Genomic DNA, 16,552 nt, shown 5'->3' with positions numbered 1-16,552 from the left:
GAACACATGCCGAGTGTTAGCCCAAAGCCACACTCCCCCCTAATGATACAGGTTTTCACCCGGCTTACAGTTGGCTTACCCCGATTTTTTAACGACTGGCCGTTTTTCTTCCTCCATAACAACCTCAAGTTGCCTGCCAACAACATATAGAAGTTAGCACCGCATTGATACTGCCACTGCGTGTATCCTGCACATATGCGCCCGCCGTACTCACTTTTAGGCTGGCTGTACTGGGTATAGGTCTGTCCTTCCGGCAACAGCGCGCTTGCAGCAGCACACAGAGACTCCAGCGTCTTGCGTGTGCTGCCGCGTCATACTTATGCGCCGCGCCGCGCCCCCTATGACGTCCGTCCGGTCTCACGAACTGATTAACCCGGACCAGGCGCGCACCACTGTAAGCCCATATGCCGCCTGAGGACGCCGCCGCTTGAGCCCACTCCACTAGGAAGCGGCATGCAGCACCCGAGGTCTGTCCTACCTCTGAAGGCCGGCACCACCTTCTCTCCTCCCCGGTGCGCTCTAGGCGTCGGGGATAGTAGTTTTGTCGCTGGGGTAAGCCATCACCTTTCCTGCAGGATTTTTCCACCTGCTGCTCCATGCACTACCCTGCTGGAAAGGAAAAAAAGACAAGGAGGCCCAGGAGGAGGAGCCTTATATAGGGGCCGGATGTCTTTTTTTCCTTTCCAAGTACTACCCAGAAGGGAGATAACCCACAGGTGTTGGCTGCCATGGGGGAGGTAGAGGAAATATCTGTACACACTGTAGTTATTAATAGACACGATTGTGTCCAGTCACACGGGACGGCCATGGCCCGGCCGCCTGGTTGCAGCCGGATCCCACCACTGGAAGGGACGGCTGCCGGACTGTGGCCATCCCTACCATTGTAAACTGCTGTGTGTGGCATGGCTTCCTGGCTGTGCGGGGTTTCGCCGCCCTGGCATGAGCCGGAGAGTGTAAAATAGCCCTATCACCTGACCTTGTGAGGTGCCGAACGAGATCCATGTCAACATTCCTCTTGCCGATCCTATGACACCTACCCCTTCCCACCCTCTGGAGTCCCTTTATCTATCTCAATTTTACGAATTATTGACAAAAGAACCATAGAGCCGGCCAGTCCTTGGTCTTGGATTGATGCTTAACTCCTACGTCTAACGTCTCACGTCTCAAATCCAGCCAATCCCCACCACGGGAAATCTCCCCTTCTCAGACTCTCCCAAAAGTGTATACAACAAAACAAAGTCTGTGCGTTACAATGGCGCTGCCAATAGTTATCCCGTCACCTCTCTAGATAAACAGTACTTTCCTTTTTTGCACTGCTTGATGGATGGATACTTTTACTTTTACTGAAACTCAAAATAAAGCAACATAGTGCGAAGTAACATTTGTAAAAGGTACAATCTTTTTTGTTCCTCTCCCAAAAGTGTCACACAGGCTCTCGAACCCTCCTTCTGTACTATAGTTTTACTGCTCTCTTCCTAAACCACCTCTCTACGCTCCTTGATCACGGTCTCTCTGCTCTGTGTCACCCCTGTCTGTCCGCCCCTCCACCTATAGACTGGAAGCTGTAAGGAGCAGGGCCCTCATCACTTATGTACTTTAATTTCCCTGCCCTAAGACCAACAGGTGTGGGCAAACTAGCAGCATATACTAGCCCAGAGGACCCCCACACGTTCATATTTTCATAAGATGTTAGGGGGAGAGCAGGAGTATAATAGGGGCTGATGGCTCCTGATATATGAGATACACCAGAGAGTGCAGGGAGGAGACTGGTGAGACCTCTGGGCTGGTAACACACAGTGACATGATGTGAGGGGGAGAGCAGGAGTATAATAGGGGCTGATGGCTCCTGATGTATGAGATACACCAGAGAGTGTGGGGAGGAGACTGGTCAGATCTCTGGGCTGGTAACACACAGTGACATGATGTGACGGGGAGAGCAGGAGTATAATAGGGGCTGATGGCTCCTGATGTATGAGATACACCAGAGAGTGTGGGGAGGAGACTGGTCAGATCTCTGGGCTGGTAACACACAGGGACATGATGTGAGGGGGAGAGCAGGAGTATAATAGGGGCTGATGGCTTCTGATGTATGAGATACTCCAGAGAGTGTGGGGAGGAGACTGGTCAGATCTCTGGGCTGGTAACACACAGTGACATGATGTGAGGGGAGAGCAGGAGAATAATAGGGGCTGATGGCTCCTGATGTATGAGATACACCAGAGAGTGTGGGGAGGAGACTGGTCAGATCTCTGGGCTGGTAACACACAGTGACATGATGTGAGGGGGGAGCAGGAGTATAATAGGGGCTGATGGCTCCTGATGTATGAGATACACCAGAGAGTGTGGGGAGGAGACTGGTCAGATCTCTGGGCTGGTAACACACAGTGACATGATGTGAGGGGGAGAGCAGGAGTATAATAGGGGCTGATGGCTCCTGATGTATGAGATACACCAGAGAGTGTGGGGAGGAGACTGGTCAGATCTCTGGGCTGGTAACACACAGTGACATGATGTGAGGGGGGAGCAGGAGTATAATAGGGGCTGATGGCTCCTGATGTATGAGATACACCAGAGAGTGTGGGGAGGAGACTGGTCAGATCTCTGGGCTGGTAACACACAGTGACATGATGTGAGGGGGAGAGCAGGAGTAGAATAGGGGCTGATGGATCCTGATGTATGAGATACACCAGAGAGTGTGGGGAGGAGACTGGTCAGATATCTGGGCTAGTAACACACAGTGACATGATGTGAGGGGAGAGCAGGAGTATAATAGGGGCTGATGGCTCCTGATGTATGAGATACACCAGAGAGTGTGGGGAGGAGACTGGTCAGATCTCTGGTAATACACAGTGACATGATGTGAGGGGGAGAGTAGGAGTATAATAGGGGCTGATGGCTCCTGATGTATGAGATACACCAGAGAGTGCGGGGAGGAGACTGGTCAGATCTCTGGGCTGGTAACACACAGGGACATGATGTGAGGGGGAGAGCAGGAGTATAATAAAGGCTGATGGCTCCTGATGTATGAGATACTCCAGAGAGTGTGGGGAGGAGACTGGTCAGATCTCTGGGCTGGTAACACACAGTGACATGATGTGAGGGGAGAGCAGGAGTATAATAGGGTCTGATGGTTCCTGATGTATGAGATACACCAGAGAGTGTGGGGAGGAGAGGTCAGATCTCTGGTAACACACAGTGACATGATGTGAGGGGAGAGCAGGAGTATAATAGGGGCTGATGGCTCCTGATGTATGAGATACACCAGAGTAGTGCCGCTGTAGTGACAGAGGAGGGTGCGGGATAAGAGGCCGCTGTAGTGACAGAGGAGGGTGCGGGATAAGAGGCCGCTGTAGTGACAGAGGAGGGTGCGGGATAAGAGGCCGCTGTAGTGACAGAGGAGGGTACGGGATAAGAGGCTGCTGTAGTGACAGAGGAGGGTGCGGGATAAGAGGCTGCTGTAGTGACAGAGGAGGGAGCGGGATAAGAGGCTGCTGTAGTGACAGAGGAGGGTGCGGGATAAGAGGCCGCTGTAGTGACAGAGGAGGGTGCAGGATAAGAGGCCGCTGTAGTGACAGAGGAGGGTGCGGGATAAGAGGCCGCTGTAGTGACAGAGGAGGGTGCAGGATAAGAGGCCGCTGTAGTGACAGAACAAGGAGAATATGTGACTCTCTGTAATAAGAGATTATTACTGACCTGTGCTGTTATCTGTAGGGATTTCCTCCTCCTCACACTGATCATCAGTCACAGATAGACTTTCTTCTCCCTCTATGTCTTCTTCTTTACCATCAGCCATATCTTCCCCCTAAGTAACCCACAAAACAATAATATAAGTTTAGAAATGCCTTTTTTTAATTGAATTTACTTTAAAGTAGAATAATTCCAGTGAATAAGAAACACAGCTTCCATATAGATCATATAGTGACAGTCACTTTATTACATGGAGAGATTCTAAATCCCACCTACCTCATCCTCCTGTGGGGTCCTGTGAGTCTCCTCTGTACAGTGCTGGGAATACAGAGGACGGGGACATCTCTCTGGGGTATCTCTGTTACTGGGCCCATCTGTAGGAGACACACAGTGACTGAGGACATGGTATATAAAGGGATTTTTGTAAGAACTTACCGTTCGAATCCCTTTCTCTGATATGGTCCTGGTGACACAGCTCAACACTGGGATGTAGGAGGGTCCGAAGGAGCCAGGCACCTATCCTAAAGCTTTAGAGGGTAGGCTCCTCCCCTACTGCATCCCTGGACTCTTCAGTTCAACTTTCAAAGCCACTGGAATACATTAACTCAGTACAAACGCCTGCACATATTATATGCACATTTTATAACAGAAACTGTTAACTTTTAACCATTTTAACATGAACATCATGAAATTCTGGCATACTTACTGAGCGTAAGGGAGGGATCGCTGTGTCACCAGGACCATATCAGAGAAAGGGATTCGAACGGTAAGTTCTTACAAAAATCCCTTTTTCTCTTTCAATGGTCCTGGTGACACAGCTCAACACTGGGACGTTCCAGAGCCGGTCCTTTGGGAGGGTACGCTCAGGTCTGCAGCTCTCAGCACTGCTCGCCCGAATGATGCGTCCTCCGACGCGAACTCATGGAACCTATAGAATTTGGCAAATGTGTGAACAGATGACCAAGTGGCAGCTCTGCAAACCTGCTCCGCTGTGGCCCCATGTCGGACCGCCCAAGAGGTAGCAACTGACCTGGTGGTATGCGCATTAATTCTGGCCGGTACAGGCCTACCCACTTTGGTGTATGCAAAAGCTATCACAGATCGCAACCACCTAGCAATGGTCTGCTTAGATGCAGGCCAACCAATTTTATGTACGTCATACAATACCAATAAAGTGTCAGTCTTTCTAACACTCTTCACTCTGTCCACATATATGCGTAAGGCACGCACAACATCCAAAGTCTTCAACTTGTCCCTTTTCTTGGAACCCTCTGGGGGTTGAAACACAGGTAGAACTATCTCCTGATTTAAATGGAAGGCAGAGACTACCTTCGGTAAAAATTGCGGCACTGTTCTCAGAACAGCCCTGTCATCGTGAAAGATTAAGAAGGGAGATTTGCATGACAAGGCTCCCAACTCAGACACCCTCTTAGCAGATGCTACTGCTAACAAAAACACTAACTTCCACGTGAGAAACTTAAAGTCAGCCGACCTCAAAGGCTCAAAAGGTGCCTTCTGAAGACAATCCAAAACCAGTGACAGGTCCCAAGGTGCTACTGGTTGCTTGTAAGGGGGTTTCAGTTTGGATACCCCTTGTAAAAAAGTTTGAATCTCCGGTAAAATGGCAATTCTTTTTTGAAAATAGATGGACAAGGCCGAAATCTGCACCTTCAACGACTGAAGGCTTAGGCCCGAAGAAAATCCATCTTGTAAAAAATCCAACATTTTTGATAATTTGAAGTGAGATGTGTGAGCTTTTTGCCTCTCACACCATCTAATATAAGTCTTCCAGACTCTATAATAATTTGCAGAAGAAACAGCCTTTCTGGCTTTTATCATAGTCTGCACTACTGCGTCAGAAAATCCTTTCTTTTTCAAAATGGCGGTTTCAATAACCAAGCCGTCAAAATCAATCGATCGGAATCCAGATGATTGAATGGGCCTTGTCTTAACAGGTCTGGTCTCAGAGGTAGACGCCATGAATCCACTGATAACCTCTGAAGCCTCGAATACCAAGACCTCCTTGGCCAATCTGGGGCCACAAGGATCACCGGGACCTTCTGGTCCTGTACCCTCTTTAACAGTCTTGCTAACATCGGAATAGGAGGGAATGCATAAAGAAGATCTCCCTGCCAATGGGTAGTCATGGCATCCACTGCCTCTGCTAGCGGATCTCTCGTTCTGGCATAGAACCTGGGCACCTGATGGTTGAACCTGGATGCCATTAGGTCCAAATCCGGAGTTCCCCACATTGCAGTGATCTGGTGAAACACCTGAGGGTGTAGGCTCCATTCTCCTTCCTTGAGCTCCTCCCTGCTCAGGAAGTCTGCTTCTATATTCTCCACTCCTGGAATGAATATAGCCGATACTGCAGGAACATTCTGTTCCGCCCATAGAAAGATTCTGGACACCTCCCACATGGCCAATCTGCTGCGTGTACCTCCCTGGTGATTCAGATACGCCACAGCTGTGGCATTGTCGGTCTGAATCCTCAAGGGGGAGTTCCTTAACCTGTCTCCCGCCAAGGAAATCACTTTCCAGACAGCTCTCAGCTCCAAGATGTTGATTGGCAACGCTGATTCCTCTGCCGTCCACAGGCCCTGCAGCCTGAGATCCAGGGCTACTGCCCCCCAGCCCCTGAGACTGGCATCGGTAGTTACTATCAACCAGTCCCAGGTCTGTAATGACCGACCCCACTGAAGGGAATCTACCTCTGTCCACCATTTCAAGGAGTCCCGAGTGTCTGCGGACAGCACTATCAACTCCGTCTTCATGGTCAAAGTGTTTCCTGACCAGGCTGACAAAATGTTCCATTGGAATACTCGAGAGTGGAACCTGGCAAATTGAAGCGTTTCGAATGACGCCACCATTTTCCCCAGGAGTTTGAGGCACCTCCATACTGACAAGCTCGGAGCACTGAGGATCTCCTGAACTAGATTGACCAGGTCCCTGGCCTTTATCTCCGGGAGGAATACCCGATGGAGATGGGTATCCAGTATGACTCCCAAGAACTGGATCCTCTGTGATGGTACCAACTGAGATTTTTGTAAGTTTAAAATCCAGCCGTGAGCCTGCAAAAAACTGATGGCCTCTTTTAAATGACTTTGAAGCAGTGTTGCTGATTCTGCTTTGAACAGGAGATCGTCCAAATAGGGTATTACTGTGATTCCCCTGAGCCTCAGCACTGCCGCCATCACAGACATTATTTTTGTAAATACCCTTGGCGCGGTTGCTAGGCCAAAGGGTAACGCCCGGAACTGTAAATGCAGGTCTCCTATGGCAAATCTCAACAGCATCTGATGTTCCGGGTGAATGGGAACGTGCAGATATGCGTCCTGGACATCCATGGACGCCAGAAATTCTCCCTGGTCCAGACTCAGGAGTACAGTTCTCAAAGACTCCATTTTGAAATGGTCTACCCAAAGGTGAACATTTAAGGACTTCAAATTTAGTATTGGTCTGAAAGACCCGTCTGGTTTGGGCACCAGGAACAGCGTGGAGTAAAATCCTTTCTTCCACTCTGCCCTGGGAACCGGGACTACCACCCCTTTTTCCAAAAGGGAATGAGCCGCTCTCATAAGAGCTGTGCGCAGGAGCGCCTGCTTTGGTATGGGTGTGGGGATGAACCTCTTTGGAGTCCGCCCTCTGAAAGGGATTTTGTAACCTTGGGTAATAATCTCTAAGACCCAGGTATCCTGGTCTAGAGAAGCCCAAGCGTCTCTGAAGTGTGTAAGACGCCCCCCCACCTTTATCCCTGCCGGGCTGATCCCCTGGCAGTCATGCGGAGGGTTTTTCCTCTCCTTTAGAGGCAGGCTTCTTATTGAAAGAGCCAAACTTGGACCTTTGGGATTTGCCCCTGGAGTTCTGGAACTTTCCCCTGAACGATTGTCCCCGAAAGGACGCACCACCTCTAGGGGAGGGCCGAAAGGACGGCCTAAAAGCAGCAAATCTGGATGACTGCTTTGTTGAGGAGGCCGGCAGAAACGTACTCTTGCCGCCTGTGGCTTGTTTTATAATCTCCTCAAGCTCAGAACCAAAAAGTAACTTTCCCTTGAAAGCTAACATTTCTAAGGCCTTTTTGGACTCATTGTCCGCTTCCCAGGCCTTAAGCCAGAGTACCCTCCTGGCATTTATGGAGACTGTGGATACTCTGGTAGCCATTTTAAGAGCTTCCTCCTCTGCTTCCACCGCATATTCTGCAGCGGCCTTAATCTTTTCTGCTACCAGCAAAGCACCGTGGTCAGCCTGCAGCATGGTGCATAGCTCACCAGCCCACTCTATAATGGCCTTAGAGACCCAGGCTGAAGCAATAAGGGGACGCAGGGTGAACCCCACCCCTTCAAAAATAGCCTTGAGGTTTCCCTCTAGCTTTTTATCCACAGCATCTTTAAAAGCTGCACCACCCTGTACAGGTAATACCGTAGCTTTTGATAAGCGTGCCACAGAAGCATCCACAACAGGCACCTTTTCCCAGAGTTCAGAATGAGACTCCGGCATGGGGTACAGACTAAGGAATCTTTTAGGCATCTGTAGCCTCTTATCTGGGGTTTTCCAAGCCCCTTCCAATAGTTCCTGTAACCCCTCATCTGAGGGAAAAGTAACAGCCTCCTTTCGCTGTCGCTTAAAAACACCCTTAACAGGGGTCTTATCCTCAACAGACAGTTTTAACGCCTGTTTTACAGCCACAATAAGATCCTCTATACCAGCAGCAGAGGTCTCTTCAAAATCATCACCCTGGTCCCAGGGTGTGTCAGTATACTCTCCTTCCTCTTCCTCTAACACATTAGGCATAGCATAAGACCTTTTAGGGGTCCCTGTAACCTCATCCATTTTGTCCAGTATTTCACTGAATCTGTTGATCCCCTTAGCAGTATCCTGCATCACCTGAATAAGTGCAGGATCTGCCTGGGTAAGAGGTAAGGAGCCAGACGACTGCTGAGATGATGGCATAGGTCTCTGTGATTCTACCAGCACATCACTCTGCCTGTCCAGAAGCTGCACCAAAGCGTTTACCGACCTGCCTAGGGCACTGGCCCACGCAGGTTCACTCTGCTCTCCCCTATGGTGTTCACTGCCCATGGGTCTCACATCAGCGCAAGTAATACATAAGCCCCCCTTGGCCATCTGCTCAGGGACAAACTTTTGTGTGCAAACATTGCACGCGCTCAGTGCACTAAGGACTCCCTCCCCCAAAACCACAGCCTGATGCTCAGACATGATGCAAGTGAAGCGTATATATATATATCTCAATATACACAGTGCAAACAATTGTACAAGCGTTTATACAAAGTCAATGCACCCAATCACTTAGCTGTCTGTAGGTTTCAACTGCGGGGAAGCGATGCCCAGGAAATCCAAGTCACTCTGCCAGGATCAATAAGCCAGCTCAGCTCCGCTGCAAGCGTTCTGAAAGGCGCCAAAGTCAGAGTGAAGGAAGAGACCAAAGTCCCTGCTGCTGCGGGGTCCGTGACCTTTTGGCGCCAACCACCCCCAGCTAGCCGCTCCTTAGGTAGGATTTCCTTGTTCCAGTATCTCCCCCTCAAATGGGGACCACTTGGAACATGCCTGTCACAGCGCTGCTGTCCTCTCAGTCAGGAGCTCAGCGTGTAAGCTCCGCATAAAATGGCCGCCGCCATCACGGAGCGCCTGTCCCCCATGATCCCCACCTAAATGTGGAGCCGGTTTCAGGCTACTCCGGAGCCCAGGCAGCCTCTTAATAGAGGCTGTAAGCGCAGCACAGGGAGACCAGACAGAGTCTACCCTGTGCACAGAGAGCTGACAGGACGCGCTTCTGTCAGCTCCTGCTGCGCTAGCAGTGTGAGGATTCACTATGAAAATCCTCACACTGTGCCTACCTAGCTAGGGTAATAGTTAATAAAATAATAAAAAAACCCTAACTACTCTAATTCTTCGGCTGCTCCTGCAGCCCTTTAGAATAGCACCCACTCCAGTGGGCACCTAACACGAACTGAAGAGTCCAGGGATGCAGTAGGGGAGGAGCCTACCCTCTAAAGCTTTAGGATAGGTGCCTGGCTCCTTCGGACCCTCCTACATCCCAGTGTTGAGCTGTGTCACCAGGACCATTGAAAGAGAAATGTGATTATCCTGGGAATACAGAGGACGGGGACATCTCTCTGGGGTATCTCTGTTACTGGGCCCATCTGTAGGAGACACACAGTGACTGAGGACATGGTATATATGTGATTATCCTGGGAATACAGAGGACGGGGACATCTCTCTGGGGTATCTCTGCTACTGGGCCCATCTGTAGGAGACATGCAGTGACTGAGGACACTGTATATATGTGATTATCCTGGGAATACAGAGGACGGGGACATCTCTCTGGGGTATCTCTGTTACTGGACCCATCTGTAGGATACACACAGTGACTGAGGACATGGTATATATGTGATTATCCTGGGAATACAGAGGACGGGGACATCTCTCTGGGGTATCTCTGTTACTGTGCCCATCTGTAGGAGACACACAGTGACTGAGGACATGGTATATATGTGATTATCCTGGGAATACAGAGGGTGGGGACATCTCTCTGGGGTATCTCTGTTACTGGGCCCATCTGTAGGAGACACACAGTGACTGAGTACATGGTATATATGTGACTATCCTGGGAATACAGAGGACGGGGACATCTCTCTGGGGTATCTCTGTTACTTGGCCCATCTGTAGGAGACACACAGTGACTGAGGACATGGTATATATGTGATCATCCTGGGAATACAGAGGACGGGGACATCTCTCTGGGGTATTCCTGTTACTGGGCCCATCTGTAGGAGACACAGTGACTGAGGACATTGTATATATGTGATTATCCTGGGAATACAGAGGACGGGGACATCTCTCTGGGGTATCTCTGTTACTGGGCCCATCTGTAGGAGACACACAGTGACTGAGGACATGGTATATATGTGATTATCCTGGGAATACAGAGGACGGGGACATCTCTCTGGGGTATCTCTGTTACTGGGCCCATCTGTAGGAGACACAGTGACTGAGGACATGGTATATATGGGATTATCCTGGGAATACAGAGGACGGGGACATCTCTCTGGGGTATCTCTGTTATTGGGCCTTTCTGTAGGAGACACGCAGTGACTGAGTACATGGTATATATGTGATTATCTTGGGAATACAGAGGACGGGGACAGCTCTCTGGGGTATCTCTGTTACTGGGCCCATCTGTAGGAGACACACAGTGACTGAGGACATTGTATATATGTGATTATCCTGGGAATACAGAGGACGGGGACATCTCTCTGGGGTATCTCTGTTACTGGCCCCACCTGTAGGAGACACGCAGTGACTGAGGACATGGTATATATGTGATTATCCTGGGAATACAGAGGATGGGGACATCTCTCTGGGGTATCTCTGTTACTGGGCCCATCTGTAGGAGACACGCAGTGACTGAGGACATGGTATATATGTGATTATCCTGGGAATACAGAGGATGGGGACATCTCTCTGGGGTATCTCTGTTACTGGGCCCATCTGTAGGAGACACACAGTGACTGAGGACATGGTATATATGTGATTATCCTGGGAATACAGAGGACGGGGACATCTCTCTGGGGTATCTCTGTTACTGGGCCCATCTGTAGGAAACACGCAGTGACTGAGGACATGGTATATATGTGATTATCCTGGGAATACAGAGGATGGGGACATCTCTCTGGGGTATCTCTGTTACTGGGCCCATCTGTAGGAGACACACAGTGACTGAGGATATGGTATATATGTGATTATCCTGGGAATACAGAGGACGGGGACATCTCTCCGGGGTATCTCTGTTACTGGGCCCATCTGTAGGAAACACACAGTGAGTGCATTGTTCCTATGTAACAACCAGGAGATTTAACCCTTTGAGTGCCAGATGAGTTTGTCAAAATAGGTGTGAAAATAGCCAAGCAAACCTTTTTATTCATCATAGTGCCCTGTAATGTTCCTTATATAGGAAATAACTTTTTTTTTGCATTTATATTACAAATGTGAGCACTGCTGGCATTTTTAGCTGATATTTTGCACAGCTCTCACAGAGCTATTGGCACTTAACAGGGTTAATAGGTGATCTGTATTTATGTAATTGAAGGATTCCTCTTACCGAGTGATGTGAGGGGCCAGTAATTCTCCATCATTACGTCCTTGTACAGATCCTTGTGTTCCTCTATATACTCCCACTCCTCCATGGAGAGATAGACAGTGACATCCTGACACCTTATAGGAACCTGACACAAACAATGATACAGTCATCACCCAGACACATCCCCCGATGTTACTGTATAATGTCCCATTCCCAGCAGTCATCTCTCCGGTCACATCCCCCGTGTTACTGTATAATGTCCCATTCCCAGCAGCCACCGCTCCGGTCACATCCCCCGGTGTTACTGTACAATGTCCCATTCCCAGCAGTCACCTCTCAGGTCACATCCCCCGGTGTTACTGTATAATGTCCCATTCCCAGCAGTCACCTCTCCGGTCACATCCCCCGGTGTTATTGTATAATGTCCCATTCCCAGCAGTCACCTCTCCGGTCACATCCCCCGGTGTTACTGTATAATGTCCCATTCCCAGCAGTCACCTCTCCGGTCACATCCCCCGGTGTTACTGTATAATATCCCATTCCCAGCAGTCACCTCTCCGGTCACATCCCCCAGTGTTACTGTATAATGTCCCATTCCCAGCAGTCATCTCTCTGGTCACATCCCCCAGTGTTACTGTATAATGTCCCCATTCCCAGCAGTCACCTCTCCGGTCCCATCCCCGGTGTTACTGTATAATGTCCTATTCCCAGCAGTCACCTCTCCAGTCAGCAGCTGGGTGATCTTGTTGGTGAGCTTCAGAATCTTCTGGTCATTGTGTTCCTCATGTATAAGTGAGTGAGATGGAGGCACCGTGATGGGGTTCTGGCTCCTGCTCAGTCTTCCGGTCACATGGGGTTGGCTAGTGTGTGTCTCACACTTCACGACTGTGTAATCCTGTGTAACAAATAACATTAATTATCACTGCATACAATTCTAGTTCTCTAACCTCCCCAATCACTGTGATGCTCCCAGATCCCCTCACCTCCCCAGTCAGGTCCCTGTATTATTACTATACATATAAGTGATGTCACTGTGACGCTCCCAGATCCCCTCACCTCCCCAGTCAGGTCCCTGTATTATTACTATACATATAAGTGATGTCACTGTGACGCTCCCAGATCCCCTCACCTCCCCAGTCATGTCCCTGTATTATTACTATAGATATAAGTGAGGTCACAGTGACGATCCCAGATCCCCCTCACCTCCCCAGTCATGTCCCTGTATTATTACTATAGATATAAGTGATGTCACAGTGACGCTCCCAGATCCCCTCACCTCCCCAGTCACGTCTCTGTATTACTACTATAGATATAAGTGACGTCACAGTGACACTCCCAGATCTCCTCACCTCCCCAGTCACGTCCCTGTATTATTACTATAGATATAAGTGATGTCATAGTGACGCTCCCAGAGCCCCTCACCTCCCCAGTCACGTCCCTGTATTATTACTATAGATATAAGTGATGTCACTGTGATGCTCCCAGATCCCCTCACCTCCCCAGTCACGTCCCTGTATTATTACTATAGATATAAGTGATATCACAGTGACACTCCCAGATCCCCTCACCTCCCCAGTCAGGTCCCTGTATTATTACTATAGATATAAGTGATGTCACTGTGATGCTCCCAGATCCCCTCACCTCCCCAGTCACGTCCCTGTATTATTACTATAGATATAAGGGATGCGGTCATTTGGTCTACTGCATTATGGTCGACAGTCATTAGGTTGAATCCATTAGGTCGACATGCTAAAAGGTCGACATGACTCTAGGTCGACATGGGAAAAGGTCGACATGATTCTAGGTCGAAAGGTCATTAGTTCGACAAGGTCATTAGTTCGACATTGTCTATGTCGACATTCACAAGGTCGACATGGAGTTTTTCACTGTTTTTTGAGCCAACATGTGCCGACAGGCGGTATTTCATGCCCTACCATCCACTAGGGCGTGGTGGGAGAATAAAATAGTGTGCCGAGCGTAGCGAGGCACCGTGCCCGACGCATAGCGAGCGCAGCGAGCTTTGCGAGGGGATGCAGTGCACTTTAAACTGTGTCCATGTCGACTGTGTTGACATTCAGGTAAAAAAACAGTAAAAAACCCCATGTCGACCTTGTGAATGTCGACATAGACAATGTCGAACTAATGACCTTGTCGAACTAATGACCTGTCGAACTAATGACCTTTCGACCTAGAATCATGTCGACCTTTTCCCATGTCGACCTAGAGTCATGTCGACCTTTTAGCATGTCGACCTAATGGATTCGACCTAATGACTATCGACCATAATGCAATAGACCAAATGATCCCAACCCAGATATAAGTGACGTCACAGTGACGCTCCCAGATCCCCTCACCTCCCCAGTCACGTCCCTGTATTATTACTATAGATATAAGTGACATCACAGTGACACTCCCAGATCCCCTCACCTCCCCAGTCACGTCCCTGTATTATTACTATAGATATAAGTGACGTCACAGTGACGCTCCCAGATCCCCTCACCTCCCCAGTCACGTCCCTGTATTATTACTATAGATATAAGTGATGTCACAGTGACACTCCCAGATCCCCTCACCTCCCCAGTCACGTCCCTGTATTATTACTATAGATATAAGTGACGTCACAGTGACACTCCCAGATCCCCTCACCTCCCCAGTCACGTCCCTGTATTATTACTATAGATATAAGTGATGTCACAGTGACACTCCCAGATCCCCTCACCTCCCCAGTCACGTCCCTGTATTATTACTATAGATATAAGTGACGTCACAGTGACACTCCCAGATCCCCTCACCTCCCCAGTCACGTCCCTGTATTATTACTATAGATATAAGTGATGTCACAGTGACACTCCCAGATCCCCTCACCTCCCCAGTCACGTCCCTGTATTATTACTATAGATATAAGTGACGTCACAGTGACACTCCCAGATCCCCTCACCTCCCCAGTCACGTCCCTGTATTATTACTATAGATATAAGTGATGTCACAGTGACACTCCCAGATCCCCTCACCTCCCCAGTCACGTCCCTGTATTATTACTATAGATATAAGTAATGTCACAGTGACACTCCCAGATCCCCTCACCTCCCCAGTCACGTCCCTGTATTATTACTATAGATATAAGTGATGTCACAGTGACACTCCCTGATCCCCTCACCTCCCCAGTCACATCCCTGTATTATTAATATAGATATAAGTGATGTCACAGTGACACTCCCAGATCCCCTCACCTCCCCAGTCACATCCCTGTATTATTACTATAGATATAAGTGACGTCACAGTGACACTCCCAGATCCCCTCACCTCCCCAGTCACGTCCCTGTATTATTACTATAGATATAAGTGACGTCACAGTGACACTCCCAGATCCCCTCACCTCCCCAGTCACATCCCTGTATTATTACTATAGATATAAGTGATGTCACAGTGACACTCCCAGATCCCCTCACCTCCCCAGTCACATCCCTGTATTATTACTATAGATATAAGTGATGTCACAGTGACGCTCCCAGATCCCCTCACCTCCCAAGTCACGTCCCTGTATTATTACTATAGATATAAGTGATGTCACAGTGACGCTCCCAGATCCCCTCACATCCCCAGTCACAACCCTGTAATATTACTATAGATATAAGTGATGTCACAGTGACGCTCCCAGATCCCCTCACCTCCCCAGTCACGTCCCTGTATTATTACTATAGATATAAGTGACGTCACAGTGACACTCCCAGATCCCCTCACCTCCCCAGTCAGGTCCCTGTATTATTACTATAGATATAAGTGACGTCACAGTGACGCTCCCAGATCCCCTCACCTCCCCAGTCAGGTCCCTGTATTATTACTATAGATATAAGTGACGTCACTGTGACGCTCCCAGATCCCCTCACCTCCCCAGTCACGTCCCTGTATTATTACTAAAGATATAAGTGATGTCACAGTGACGCTCCCAGATCCCCTCAGCTCCCCAGTCACGTCCCTGTATTATTACTAAAGATATAAGTGATGTCACAGTGACGCTCCCAGATCCCCTCACCTCCCTGTATTATTACTATAGATATAAGTGACATCACAGTGACGCTCCCAGATCCCCTCACCTCCCCAGTCACGTCCCTGTATTATTACTATAGATAGAAGTGACGTCACAGTGACGCTCCAAGATCCCCTCACCTCCCCAGTCACATCCCTGTATTATTACTATAGATATAAGTGATGTCACAGTGATGCTCCCAGATCCCCTCACCTCCCCATTCATGTACCTGTATTATTACTATAGATATAAGTGACGTCACAGTGACACTCCCAGATCCCCTCACATCCCCAGTCACGTCCCTGTATTATCACTATAGATATAAGTGATGTCACAGTGACACTCCCGGATCCCCTCACCTCCCCGGTCACATCCCTGTATTATTACTATAGATAGAAGTGACGTCACAGTGACACTCCCAGATCCCCTCACATCCCCAGTCACGTCCCTGTATTATTACTACAGATATAAGTGATGTCACAGTGACACTCCCAGATCCCCTCACCTCCCCGGCCACGTCCCTGTATTATCACTATAGATAGAAGTGATGTCACAGTGACGCTCCCAGATCCTCTCACCTTCCCAGTCACGTCCCTGTATTATCACTTTAGATATAAGTGACGTCACAGTGACGCTCCCAGATCCCCTCACCTCCCCAGTCACATCCCTGTATTATTACTATAGATATAAGTGACATCACAGTGACGCTCCCAGATCCCCTCACCTCCCCAGTCACGTCC

The 16,552-nt window shown here is 49.1% G+C and overlaps 2 protein-coding genes across 2 annotated transcripts in view; both read right to left on the bottom strand.

The window, feature by feature from the left end:
* LOC146009536 (uncharacterized) overlaps positions 1–16,552 on the bottom strand; it is a 783,885-nt gene that overhangs the window by 634,884 nt on the left and 132,449 nt on the right.
* LOC146010047 (uncharacterized) overlaps positions 1–16,552 on the bottom strand; it is a 33,308-nt gene that overhangs the window by 11,967 nt on the left and 4,789 nt on the right. Inside the window, exons 3-6 of the mRNA XM_083150887.1 lie at positions 12,504–12,680; positions 11,807–11,930; positions 3,964–4,061; positions 3,694–3,802 (exon numbers count right to left, since the gene is read on the bottom strand). Coding sequence (XP_083007013.1) covers positions 3,694–3,802; positions 3,964–4,061; positions 11,807–11,930; positions 12,504–12,680 — 508 coding nt within the window. The remainder of the gene's footprint in view (positions 1–3,693; positions 3,803–3,963; positions 4,062–11,806; positions 11,931–12,503; positions 12,681–16,552) is intronic.

The sequence above is a fragment of the Crinia signifera genome, chromosome 6, assembly GCF_055691185.1.
Source record: "Crinia signifera chromosome 6, ASM5569118v1, whole genome shotgun sequence".
Lineage (NCBI taxonomy): Eukaryota > Metazoa > Chordata > Amphibia > Anura > Myobatrachidae > Crinia > Crinia signifera.
Note: the sequence above shows the minus strand (reverse complement) of the source record. Positions and strands in the feature narration are given on the sequence as shown.